The 14,472-nt window shown below is 38.9% G+C and overlaps 1 protein-coding gene across 8 annotated transcripts in view; it reads left to right on the forward strand.

The window, feature by feature from the left end:
• ACSL6 (acyl-CoA synthetase long chain family member 6) overlaps positions 1-10,770 on the forward strand; it is a 62,581-nt gene extending 51,811 nt beyond the window's left edge. For all 8 annotated transcript variants that reach the window (XM_045075539.1, XM_045075535.1, XM_045075534.1 and 5 more), the window contains one exon: positions 7,667-10,770. In XM_045075539.1, coding sequence (XP_044931474.1) covers positions 7,667-7,804 — 138 coding nt within the window. In that variant the 3' untranslated portion in view covers positions 7,805-10,770. The remainder of the gene's footprint in view (positions 1-7,666) is intronic.
• Positions 10,771-14,472: the final 3,702 nt, after the last annotated feature.

Below are 14,472 nucleotides of genomic sequence, written 5' to 3' on the forward strand. Positions count from 1 at the left end.
ACATTAGCATTTCCTTCCTTAACAAAAATTTTGCTTATTGGGGCGCCTGGGTGGCTCAGGCAGTTGAGCAGCTGACTCTTGATTTTGGCCCAAGTCATGATCTCAGGGTCCTGGGATCAAGCCCTGCACTCAGCAGGAGTCTGGTTGGGGTTCTCTCCCTTGCTCTGTGACCCTCCCCCCACTCATGTGTGTATGCATGCGCACACACTCTATCAAATAAATTGATAAATCTTTAAAAAATTGCTTTGCTTATTAAAAATTGGAAAATGAGTTTCACATGGTGTTAGGCCTGAAGGGAGAATAAAGATTCTCATTCCTTTTTTTTCCCCCACAAATCTATAGTTTGGTTTTATTAGAAAATACGTAATTATAGAAAATTAAAATTGGTTTTAACATTGGTTTCCTTCTTTAAAAAAAAAAAACAACTAAGTACTGGTTTGATCCATTTTTTTCCCCTACTTACTGACTGGACTTTTATTCACTCAGGCAGTTTGTATAGGTATTTTCTTTCTTTCTTTCTTTCTTTCTTTCTTTTTTTTTTTTTTTAATTAACAGATAATGTATTATTTGCTTCAGGAGTACAGGTCTGTGAATCGTCAGTCTTACACAATTCACAGCACTCATTGTAGCACATACCCTCTCCAATGTCCATCATCCAGCCACCCCATCCCTCCCCCTCTACCCCCAGCAACCCTCAGTTTGTTTCCTGAGAGTAAGAGTCTCTTATGGTTTGTCTGCCTCCCCTGTCCCATCGTGTTTCATTTTTTTCCCTCCCTGTCTCCCATGACTCCCCTGCCCTGCCTCTCAAATTCCTCATATCAGAGAGTGTATAGGTATTTTCATGGAAGAATTCAAACAGACCCAGAGCTGTAGGTCAGCCTGATACAGGGCCTGACAGACAGGCCACAAAGCCACTCTCAGCCACTCACTAAGGGAGTTAAAGGCACCCTATGCCTTGGCTTCCTGCAAGGCTGTATTTAGTGCTGCTCCCTATCTGCAAGCAGAAACTATTTTGTAGTGAGCCACACTGAACTGCTGATGCCCCAGTCAGCCCTTAGGCTTGCTGTGACATCTACCTGCTGTTTCAGTCTTTTGTTCCTAAGATCATAACATTTTCTTTTCTAGTCTACTGAGCATCTAAATAGCATTCTATAGCTCTCCCTATGAAATTCATCTTCCCTGTACTTTATCGTTTGTAGCTTCTGTGTGTCACTGCTAGATTTTTCAAAGGTGCTCACCCCAAGCCCTGCACTGAACATACACTCTAGTTCCAATTTCACTGTGTTCTCCACAGGCTGTGAGGGGCTTAGATGAGCTGAAACCCAGGCTGCAGATATTATATCTTGGCTTCTGCTTCTCCTTTTAAAATTACATTATTCATTTCATTTACAAAAAAAGTTTGGCTTTTGCACTTACCAGAAGTCTTTATGTGGTACCATTTCTATCAGAAGAGAACTTTAGGGGAAAAAAAGTTAAGGAAATTAGCACTACTTTCAGCTTTTCATTTTATGACCTTACGTAAACATGAAATAATAAATTAATTTGCAGAATCGAAGATTAAGTTTGACTCAGATTGTGTTCATGTCTTCTTCAGGCTAATTACTTTTGTTGTCTAATGGTGATTTCCAAACTTCTTTAAGCACCAGAGCTTAGATGGAATCTTTTTTTTTTTTTAAAGATTTTATTTATTTATTTGACAGAGAGAGATTACAAGTAGGCAGAGAGAGAGAGGAGGAAGCAGGCTCCCTGCTGAGCAGAGAGCCGGATGCGGGACTCGATCCCAGGACCCCGAGATCATGACCTGAGCGGAAGGCAGCGGCTTAACCCACTGAGCCACCCAGGCGCCCCGCTTAGATGGAATCTTATCTGAAAAGTCGAGCTGTACCAAACAATGGAACAGTGCTACCCTGGTGGGGTTGGGGCTGGAACCAGAACCTCTCTCCCCCTGCTCCCCAACCCAAGCACCTCACTTTATCCCTCCTCCACCCCACCTCCACACACCTCTGCTTCTCACCAACCTCACCACACCCCCACTTATCTATACCTGCCTCCCCCACCACAGCACCCCCAGCAGGGGCCTCCGCAGAACCCCAGCTTTTCAGTGCACTCTGTCTGAAAATATCACCCTTGGGACCTATTTCCAGTGAATTTTGGGTCCTCTAGAATGGTTAATGTTTAATAAAGAAAAATTTAAAAATATTCCAGAGGGTACAAAAATGGCAGCCTATTCCTTACCAAATCCTTGCTTATTTGAACATCAAGAACAGTGAGGGAGTTTCCAAGCAAGACATTTTTTACAAGAACCTTACCTAATTTTGAAACATTTGACAATACACCTTTTAGCTAAGAACCTCAGATTTCCATCTATTTATATCAGTTATCCAAGCAGAAATCCTTTGTAAAGTTGAGGCAGCTAACTATAATGCTAGCTCTGGTTTTAGCCTAATGTTCTCTCTTCACCTCTCCCCTACAAACTCGAATCCTTAAAATGCTGTTTTTTCTGTAGCAAAAGTGAATCCTTCATTTGAACAAATGTCTAAGAGACAAAGTGAATCTGATTTATTAATGTGTGCTCATTTGAAAGATTTCACATTTTTAAATTACAAGCATAGGTTTAAAATTTTTTAGAATTTTAAGAATTGGTTAGGATTTTTCCTTTTGGACTTTTAGGAAGTTGGGAATATAGTTAGCTGTTTTAGGGATCTTCTTTGTATATTGTTTTTTTTATCTGAATAATGCTGAGTTTTCAGAGCAAAGAATTCTTGGCCATCTCAAAAGGCCCACCTACCAGGACACAAGACTGTTAACATCAGAGGTTTTGAAGACAATCACTGACATGCTGGACATTTTGCAACTAATTTGCATACACTAATTTTTTTCTCATTTTTTTATTGTGGTGATATGCACATAACATAAAATTTACCATCTTAACCGTTTTTAAGTGTACAGTCTAGTAGCATTAGATGTGTTTGTGATGTTGTGCAATCATCACCACCCTCCATCTCCATAAGTCTTCTCATCTTGTAAATGTGAAACTCCATCCCCATTAAACAGTAACTCCCAGCCCCCCACCCCACCCCCAGCCTCTGGCAACCACCAGTTTACTCTCTGTCTCTATGACTGGTTACTCTAAGTACTTCATATCAGTAGAATCATGCCATATTTATCTTTTTGTGAGTGGCTTATTTCACTTAGCATAATGTCCTCAATCAAGCTTCATCCATGTTGTAGCACATGTCAGAACTTCCTTCCCTTTTATAGCGAGTAATATTCCACTGTATGTATATAAGCACATTTTGCTTATCCATCTGTCAAGTGGACATTTGATTGCTTCCATGTCTTGACTACTATGAACCATGTTGCTATGAACATGATTGTACAAGTGTCTTTTCTCCAGATCTTGCTTTCGGTTCTTTTGGCTATCAACCCAGAAGTGCAATTGTTGGGTCATGTGGTAGTTCTATTTTTAATTTTTTGAGGAACTGCTGTATTGTTTTCCACAATGACTGCACCATTGTACATTCCTGCCAACAGTGCCCAAGGGTTTAGCTTTCTCCACATCCTCACCAATGCTTGTTGTTTTCTGTTTTTTTGGATAATAGTCATCCTAAATATGTGTGAGGTGGTACAAATATTGATTTTTGAAATAAGTCATTTCCTGATTGTTTCCATTGATTTTATGAACAGTTCTTCTATGACAGTAGCATCTGACAGAGTGACCTCTCATTCTTGTCCTCCTGGTGTTTGTAACCCACACTCCAGTACCTTTCTACTCATCAAGTCACTCCTCTATCTCAAGCCCAGGCTATTGCTCTGTCCTGCATACTGATACTAATATATCCAGTAGTAACCCCTTGGTTGTCTCAGAATCATTTTGGACTTTAACACAAATACTTGATCTTCCCTCCTCCAAAGAATCTTCCTGCTCCTCCAGTTTTTCTTCTCAAACAGAAACCTAGAACCATTCTTAATATCTCTCTTTCTCTACCACTTACCCAAGCAAATTATAAGTCCTATTCTTTCTATCCCCCAGTCTATTTCTATCTCCAGAGCCAACTTTTAGAGTCCAGGTCACCCTCGGTCTTGTCTCTTGGTTGGTCTTGCCATTTCCACTTTTTTGTTTGTTTGTTTGTTTACTATTTTTTTTAAAGATTTTATTTATTTGACAGAGAGAGAGAGGGAGAGAGTGAGCACAGGCAGACGGAATGGCAGCAGGGGCAGAGGGAGAAGCAGGCTCCCTGCTGAGCAAGGAGCCCGATGTGGGACTCGATCCCAGGACGCTGGGATCATGACCTGAGCCGAAGGCAGCTGCTTAACCAACTGAGCCACCCAGGCGTCCTGCCATTTCCACTTTAACCTCACTTCAGTACATCCTTAGCACAGTGGTTTTTCCAAAGAGCCTTTCTGTCTCTCACTGCTTAAGAATTATTGAAAGAATTATGTCCAGACTCTGCTTTGGCATCTTAATCCTTTATAACTTGCTCCCAGGGTATCTCTCCAGCCCCAAATAGCTTTATTCTCCAGTGATACCATATGCTTCAGCCTACACATACAGTGATCCAAATGTGCTTTGGCACATATTACTTCTACCTAGAGCACCCTCCTCTCCTTGGGCCATCTAGCAACCACTGCTCCTTCCCCTTGCTATCTTCATTGGGCTAAAGCTGACTTATCCTTCATGGTCCACTGTAGCATCTCTTTTCAATGAACCCTCCCCAAGCCTGGGATGGGTGCTGTATCAGAACTGCATTCAGCTCTAACAGAAAAGCCACAATGTCTTAAACACTTGGATGTGTTTTGTTTTTTCTCGCATAAGAAGTGTGATGATAGGCAGTCCAAGGAAGGTACTGGTCCTCAAAGACCTAGACTCTGCCGGTCTTTCCACTCTCCATTCTTAGTATGTTGGCTTATCACAAGGTGGCCACTACAACTTTGGACATTGTCCATATTCAAAGAAGGAAAAAAGAGAGTGGGTGGAGATAGCTATGTCTGAACCATTTACTACAAAAGCAAAAACTTTTCCCTTCTCACTAGCCAAAAATAGATCTCATGACTGTCCCCTAGCTGCAGTGGCTGGGAAACCAGGAAAGGTGATTTGTCATGGTTGGCATAGAACATTTTGGCCCCAAACCAAATCAAGGTTTTATCAGTATGGAAGGAGTCAGGACTGGGTATTGTGAAAGCAACTGATTCTGCCTGAGAATGGTGACCTTCCTTGTGCTTTGTCCCTGTAGTAACAATATAATACTGTCACTACAAAGTAATATAGCAGCATCTGTCATTAGATTATAAATTGATGTGGGCAGGGACTGTGTCCTGTTATTCTTTGTATCCCTAATGCCTGACACATATCTGATACAAAGGAGTTGCTCAATAAATATCAATTACACAAAACAACAAATGAATGTATATGTGTATTTAACACACTTTGAGTTAATTTTCCAAGTGTCTGTGACAGTTGACTATTAAACAATGCAAATTTGAACTGAAGGGGTCACTTAGACGTGGCTTTTTTCCCTTCCAATAAATACAATATAGTACTGTAAATATATTTTCTCTTCCTTATGATGTTCTTTTTTTCCTTAAGATTTTCTAACATTTTCTTTTCTCTAGCTTTCTTTATTATAAGAATACAGTATATCATACGTATAACATACTAATTATGTATTAATCAACTAGCTATGTTATTAGTAAAGCTTCCAGTCAACTGTTGGCTATTGATAGTTAAGTTCTGGGGGAATCAAAATTTACGCACAAATCTTCACTTGCTCTGCACAACTCCATTGTTGTTCAAAGGTCACCTGTACATACCTAGGGAGTAGTTAGGATTTGCTGCACTTCTTACTGCTGCTACTTAGACTTTTCTGCCAGAAGATTCTGAGAAAAGGTTTGTTGTTTCAGTTTCAAAATTGCATTTTGGACTTTGGATAATATACATGTAAAGACAAATGACATTTATGTTTAGCAAATGGTATTTGTAGTCACATTGTGATTTTTATTTTTCTGTGACTTTTATTTTTCAGATGTGCAATAGAAATTGTTATTAAAATGTCTATTGCAACAATTCATATTGTTTTCTATTTAATGATCCGGGTCTATTATCTCAATAAAATCATTTAATTTAGATCCAGCTGTTAGGACACAATTTCTAGGAGGCAGTATCACTCAAGAATTAAACTCAAGCCCAGATCATAAGATTCTCAATCTTGTCAATGACCTTTTCAAATGGAGCCCCATATGGAGGAGTCTGCCCAGGCCCTCCTAGTTAATTTCTATCTCTGGTCCTCATTTCAGCATTTTGCAAAGGGACTTTGCATGAGGGAGCCTAAGATCTGTCTCATAGAAATAGGAAGTGTGTACTGCTACACCTGATCCCTTCATGCCTCCTCCAAGTAGCTCTGATAAAAGCTATGGCAGGGCCTTTTTTTTTTTTAAACAGACTCATCATGTCCCACCAAGATTTTATATTCCTCTCATGAATTGCAGTACCATCCATATATCCATCCAGATCAGAAACCCGGGAGTCCTGGAGTCTGCCCCCACTCTTTATTACCTCTTGCCCACTGAATGGTTCTTAGAACTGCTTACTGTGTCTGTCTGTGCCATTGCTCTAAGTATAGGTAGGTCCTTATCTTGTCTCCCATGGATTGGCCAGAGTCTTCCAATTGGTTTCCCTGTATCTTTTTTTTTTTTTAAGATTTTATTTATTTATTCGACAGACAGAGATCACAAATAGGCAGAGAGGCAGTCAGAGAGGAGGAAGCAGGCTCCCCGCTGAGCAGAGAGCCTGATGTGGGGCTTGATCCCAGGACACTGAGATCATGACCTGAGCTGAAGGTAGAGGCTTTAACCCACTAAGTCATCCAGGCGCCCCGGTTTCCTTCTATCTTATCGTAATGTTTTCAAAATCCGTTCTCACATTTCACATTTCTCTTGGACAGATCTTTCTAAAATGTATATCTTTCTGAAATGTCCATGTCACTGCCCTGTATAAGAACTTTCAGTGCCTTCCCACTGACTCCAGACCAAAGTTGGAGCTCCTCTGTCAATGGTCACATCACAACCACTTCAGCTCTATCCCTTACCCCCTTTCCCTCCTACTTCATGTAACTACAACCAGAAACCCCCTTGATTTCCTTTCTTACTCCCATAGCTTTGTTCTTGTGGTTGCCTCCGCCTAGAATGCCCTATACCACCCACCTCTCCCCCCTTTACTGGTTAACTTTTACTCATTCTTTAACACTCACTGAATTTGGGAAGGCTTCTCCACTGCTCCTTCTTCTCCTCTACCATAACTGTGTTCAGCATCTGTCACTCTATGCATACCTCACTGATCACTGTTCTATGCCCGCTCTGCTGGGTGCCAGTAGGCACCCCCTGTGAGCAAGGGCACTCATGACTCTTCTCTGCATACTCAGTGCCTGGCACAGAAAAAGCAGCCGGTTCATTTCTGTCAACTGGTTAAATGAAGAAATAGGAAGAGGAAAAGTTGGCTTGCAGACATGTTAAATAGGCCGAAATGTTTATTTAATGTAATTTTGACTTTTAAATGAGTACAGTGTTTCTGTATCAATATATCCTTATATGTCTTGTTTACTTTTATCATGTGTGCTATAAATGCTATGTTGTATTCCTGATAAAGACATATTCTGCATTTGGTTTTTAGGTTAAAGCCATTCACATCCACTCTGACATGTTCTCAGTTCAGAATGGCTTGCTGACACCAACACTAAAGGCTAAGAGACCTGAGCTGAGAGAGTACTTCAAAAAACAAATAGAAGAGCTTTATTCAATCTCCATGTGAAGTTCCAGGAAAGTTCTTCTCAGTATAATGGACTGTGTAGCAATACTGTAGTTACTCTTGAAAGTAATGAATCAGAATGATGCAGCTGAAAATGAATAAGCACGTGAGCTTATGATTGAGCCTTTTCCTGTCCCAAGAGGTCTTTAACAATATTTTCTCTATCATCACTGAGTACACTTTATTTTTATTAAAATGATATTGTAACAAGCTGCTAAAAAATATCACAGATGGCAATGTAAAAATCAAGACTTTTCTCAAGGACTGTGTATCACTAAAAGTAATATATTCTCAATGTTCACAGAACTATTAAACATAAAGGAAAAACATAACTGATATACTGTACTTAATTATTTGTGGAATAGTAATCAGATAGTAACCAGACACAGCGAATTTCTAACAATGTGGACTACCTCATTCAATAACTGATTGTCAAAATCACAGTTAAATCAGACTTAAAACATTAAAACTATGTGTACAGAATCATGCTAAAACAAAACATAATGCACATTCTGCATAACTTCACATGACAGTTCTTACTGATGTAATCAAGATTTCCCTCTCATTTTTACTTTTATTCATGAAAAATACAAATTCAGATATTCTTGAAACAAATGTTATATTTATATAACATTTTACAAAGATCTTTCAATACATTTTCTCATTAAGCTCATTAAAATTTCAGGAACTACCTAGAAAAAAAATGTACAAAGACTTCAAGGATAATATGTGTATATCTGTGGACTTCCTACAAGTGAATTCTAAAAGATGTCGGTTGACTGACTGCACAATGAATGGACCTTTGGGGAAGACTTGGGAAAAGAAACCCAGAATTATTTCTCAGGATAGATAGCAATTAATGTCCCTATGTTCCTTGCTGGGTTCTTCAGGCCTTCCATTCTCAATATGTCCATGCCAGGCCTGGGAAACCCATTATGGCTATGATCCTGAACAAGGGGAGGAGGGAATGTTATTTCCAAAGAAAACAGGTTTCAACAACTTAATTTTGAAGAACTTCTTCAAAATACCCGTAGAAAACTTTTAAGTCCATCATAGATGAATATCTCATAGGTCATAATTCCATTCATAAAATCCTTAAATGCTTCTAAGCTTAACCGTGGAAACCTCCTTTCTTGCATCATGTGTTTAGATACTTCTTGCACCTGAGTGCTGACATTCTCGTATAATTAAAGCCAGCATGGATAGCAGTTAAGTTCCAAGCTACAGACTGCATCTGTTCAAGGAATCATCCCTAGGCAAGTGTTTTCTTCTGTAGAGGCAGGACTTTGCAAGCAGACATGGAGGTGTAGTGCTCACAGTCCAGAAGTTCTCTCTGCTGGAGCAAATCCAAGCTGTAAATAAATGCTATTGGTTAAAAAAAAAAAAAAAGCATTATCGCACAGGCCTACTGGATCAATCTGTATCAGTGATTATAACATATTTCAGTCTTGGCAAAAGTGGATCACACCTTTATTTGATGCATTTACCCAATTTTTACATATTCCTTTGGTAGATTTTTTTTTTTGCAGACCCTTTACTTACACTTACAAACCTGACTTTTAGTATATGAGCTAGTTCAATGCATACTGACTTTTCAAAGCAGTTCTGAAAAAACAAATTCTTAAAATGTCCCAGGCTACATCCATATAGCATTAATTTTTTATATTTAATATGTTCAATTGAAAGAGAAAAATCATTACCTGAATTAGATAGTCATACTATTTAAAACAAGTTGCTTCACATCTGAAGAAAAAGAAGCTGCTTCCCATTGTCTTTCCACTCAACCAAAATTTCATAGTTGTCTTTTTGTTTCCAAAAAGATTTTTTGACAATGTAACATAAGCAAATAATTTAAAACTTATACTGATTCTATTTATATCTCACTGTAGTTAGATATGATTGATTATGGACAGCTTAAGCATTTCTTCTTTTTCTGGCGCCTTTGCTTTGTCCTCAGCCAGCCTCCTGCTCCTTCACTTCATGTATCTTCTGGTCTTCCTGATCTGTGTGAAAGGCATCACACTTGGGCCAATAAATAGGTTACAGCAGATATGCTGAGAAAAGTAAACTTTTGGCGCTAAATATACTGCAGGTACATTTATCTATACCTCTGTTTAAGTCCACTTAATTTTTTAATAAAGGAGAAATGAAACAATACATGTTAATGGAAAAAAATCCCTCTTGTTTCAGATTTCCCAACTTAATGTTGGAAAATTTTGTATTTCTCTTTAACAAATATGGGAAAAGGCTATGTACTCAGGACATTCACATTTGTAGTGGACATCAGATCGGATATAAATCTAGAGGTTTAACAGAGATCAATTATAGAAAACATGTTCCTAAACGTTTGGCCTTTTATCAAGTTTCCATTCAAATGTAAATTAGTAACGTAATTAGGAATATAAATTAGTAATTTCCACATTTTGCAAACTAATCCTGTATATATTTTAAAATAAGATATACACCAATTTTTTTTTCCTTTTGTCATGAAAGAGATCTTTATATTGCATTGTGATTCCCCTCCAGGCAGGAGAGAAATTGAGGTGTTGGTGTGGAGGCCTACTTCCATATTTAGGAATTCACAAACTCACAAGTCCAAGGAATAAACATATCATGTCTCCCTCATATGTGCAAGTCAAAATTTCATTATAAATTTAAGTAAACCTGCAAGCATGAGAAAAAAAATAGGACTTTGCATTGCAATTTTTATAGTCAGGTAATGTTTCAGTGACTTGAAGGTACCACTTAATTTGGCTGTATTACCCATCAACGAACTGATCATCTTCTATTTTTTCTGCAGTAAAGAAAAGGAATTATTCTCTATTTTCTAAATGTACAAAGCACAAAGGTGATAGTTATTTAGAATACAAAATACTATGAAATGAATGTAAACAATGGACAAATGTATTTTTTGCATGAAAACAGACTACTTACAAACTTGCTTCATATCTCAGGAAAAAAAAAAGAATGAATAATCATATATAAAATTGATAAATTATATGTTGAATTAAGTTGCTGTATTTTCTTGCCTGTTTTTATTTTAAGGAAGCATAAACATGAAAAGAAAACAAACCTGATAGTCTGAATTTTTTTTCTCAAGTATGCACACAGTCCTTTCTGTGATTCTAACTGCTATAAGAATGAGATTAGCATTCAAGCGAGGACAAAGCCCTAAAGGAGGAACTCTCGACTTAGAACAATGAATGGTCATAACCCAGAGGCAATAGATAAATACCTGGAATACAAGCATTTCTAAACCTTGTCCCAAACTGAAAAGGTTCTGTTGAGGTGACAGTGGCTTTTAGACATTCATTTGACTGATTAATTTTCCTTGTTAACTCACTGCAACAATTGCATGGGGCAGGAGGAAATGGATATTTTTTGAAGAATTGCTTATTCTACATTCAATTTTTTAAAATTGAGATTAAAAATTACTTTTTAAATATGCATAGAAGTATCTTAACTGTAATTATATTTTTAGTTGCTTTGTTATAATAGCATGCCTATCAAATATAAAATGCATTTATGAAAACTTTTGTAAAAAATAAAGATTTTTTCATTTCTCAAAGCTGCTTATAATTACTATTTTATATATTTATATAACATAATCCCTGTAGTTAGCATATTAATAGTCATTGATAACTGTAAACATTGTATAGAGCTTTATCACACTAGTCAGGATACTCTGCATTCTTTTTAAGGATCCTCAGACTTCAGATTACAGTCCCCACCCAGAGACTCTCTTCTTTGCTTTGCACATTTCCTTTTACCAAATGTGTCCTGGATTTTTATGTGTCCTGAATTTTAATAATTTTTATACTTTTAAAAGAACAAATACCTGTATTCAAATTTTCCATTGTAATATCTCTTAAACAACATTTCTACAATTTCTTTTACCCATATGCAAACTAATGGTTACAATTTCTTACTGTGTGCCTCAGTTATGCAGATTATGCCTTCTCTACAGATTTGCTATTGCCTACCCCTCCATTCTCAAAGCTGTTAGTATAGTTGGGGCCATTCTCATCTCATCTGGAATATTACTGCTCTTTCTTTCTTTCTTTTTTTTTTTTTTAAGATTTTATTTATCTGACAAAGAGATCACAAGCAGGCAGAGAGGCAGGCAGAGAGAGGAAGGGAAGCAGGCTCCCTGCTGAGCAGAGAGCCGGATGTGATGCGGGGCTCCAGGACCCTGGTGATGAAGTTCTAGAACCTAGGTGAGGTTTGGTGGGCTGAGGTCCGGAGCCGATGACCAAGAAAGAATTCTTGAGACATCTTTGGTGCAAAATGGTGGTTTATTAGAGCACGGGGACAGGGCCCGTGGGCAGGCAGAGATGCGGCCGCCCCGGGTTGTGAGGGGTGGTTGGTTATATACGCAGGAGTTGGGTAGGTGAGGACAAAGGGTTATTCAGAAGGGCTATTGGGGCAAAGAATACTATCAGGATATTGAAGGCTTAGTTACTATTAAGTAAAGACAATTGAGAGTCTCCTGGTGGAATGTTACATTCCTGCCATCAAACATCCTTGTTAATGAGATTTAGGTTTAGAAGAAATTTAACTTTATTTGCTTTTCCTTCTACCTCCGCCTCCTTCGGTTTTTATGGAGGGGAGGATGACATTAGGCTTGAGAAACGGAGTTCTGTGTCTTTGGAATTTGGGCTATTGATAAGGTAACTTCTTTGTTTGTAAATCTCAAGGATATTTGCAAACCAAGGGAGACTCCTGTCTTGTAGGATTGTGATCTCAGCAAGTTAACTATTTATCATTTTATGGCAGTCAGGGGTGCCTGAGGAATGCTACACCTATGGAGGGGAGCGGATGAAGGGGGGGGGTGCAAGGCGCCAGCTTTTGCTTTGTCCTCAGCCAGCCTCCTGTTCCCTCATCACTGGGATCATGACCTGAGCTGAAGGCAGACACTTTAACCCACTGAGCCACCCAGGCGCCCCCATTACTGCTCTTTCTTAATTAGTCTTCCGGTTTCCACCCCAGCTTCCATAAATTTCACCACCCACATTTCAGTCAGTGTGATCTTTCTAAATTGAAAATCTGGTCACGCCACTCTCCTGATTAATATTCCTTTGATGACTTCCCATAGTTTCCAGGATAAAGTTCCAACTCTGTTCCAGCACACAAGACCTCGCATCTCTTCTGTTGCCCTTCTCCCATGGAGCCTGGGCTCCAGTCATTCTAGCTAGCTACTTCATGTAGTGTCCTAAAAGCTTCATCTGAAAAATGGCTTTTCTGTGCCTCCATGTGGCACATAAGAGTCCCCTTTTCATAGAATGCCATAGCCTTTAATCCCCCTGCTAACTTCCACCATACATCTCTTAATACAGTTCAACTATTCTTTTATCTTAGAAGATTCCCTTTGCTCCACTCCCACTCCCACTGTGAGTTACTTCAAGTTGTAGCCCCAATACAGAGGTCTGGTCCATAGCGGATGCTCAAGAAATATCCATGTAGGGGCACCTGGGTGGCTCAAGTTAGTTAATTGTCTGCCTTTGGCCCTGGTCATGATCTCAGGGTCCTGGGATCAAGCCCCATGTAGGGCTCCCTACTCAGCTGGGAGTCAGCTTCTCCCTCTCCTCCCTGCTTGTACTCTCTCTTGCGATCTCTGTCTCTCTCCCTGAAATAAATAAATCTTTTTTAAAAATAAAATTTAAAAAATATCCATTTATGAAAAATCCCCTTGGTTCTTTTTCATACATTCATGCATAATGTTCATATGCATTAAGATTGCAATCCCTTGAGGATATGTTTCTTCTATCACTGTGGTTTTGTTCATTCTTGTCAAGTAAAGAAAAATAAAAATAAACTGGTTGTCAGTTGCACCTTGAAACCTATGGATAGTACCACAAACAAAACTACTCAGTGGGTCAGTCACGCCATAAAAAATACAGAAAGATTTCCTCTGAGCTTCCGGGAATCCTAAAGCCACAGACAGGCTATTTAAAAAACAAAAACAAAAACAAAAATATTTCTTTTGAAATCTCTTCAAAATTTGGAATTTGTTTTCCCATGGAAGTTTGCCACTCCACAACTGCTCCAAACCTAGTCAAACCCGTAACATAACTGAACTGAAACAGAGAGCAGAATCCTGAGTCTAGATACGGAAGGCATGCAAAGGGAAATGGGAGAAGTTCAGTTTAACACTCAAAGATGAATGCTTGCACTGGCATTTGTGTATTTGGGGTAGAATGGGGGAGACAGACAGATAATTGAATTAAGATGTGTCTGCCCTATCTCATCCTTTTGTATGGGACACATCTCCTTCCCTTTTATAGCCTGGTTCTGCGCGAAGCTTTAAAAAGACCAAGTCTGTCTGTAGTCTCTTTAATCCCCTTGCTACCCAGGGCTTCAAACTCCTTTCCTTGCTCCCTCTACCCCCTGCCCAACCATATGTTAGGAAGAATGGGGTCATGACAAACACACTAGGCAAATGCCAGCAGACTCACGCCACCTATGCCAATCATCAGTCACAACGAGCCTCTATCGGCTGTAGTTTACTCAGCTGCAGAATGAGGAGGCAACTAATTATCTCCAAGGACCTCTTTTGGCTCAAGAAATCATTCGTAAGTTTATTTCCAGTTTTGAAACCCTATGTATGAACTCCTATGACTCTTTACTTGATGGCATTTCAGTAAATGCAGACCAGTGAGTGAGACAGACCT

The sequence above is a fragment of the Mustela putorius genome, unplaced genomic scaffold, assembly GCF_011764305.1.
Source record: "Mustela putorius furo isolate JIRA1106 unplaced genomic scaffold, ASM1176430v1.1 tig00000145_pilon_pilon_pilon, whole genome shotgun sequence".
In the NCBI taxonomy this organism is placed as follows: Eukaryota; Metazoa; Chordata; class Mammalia; order Carnivora; family Mustelidae; genus Mustela; species Mustela putorius.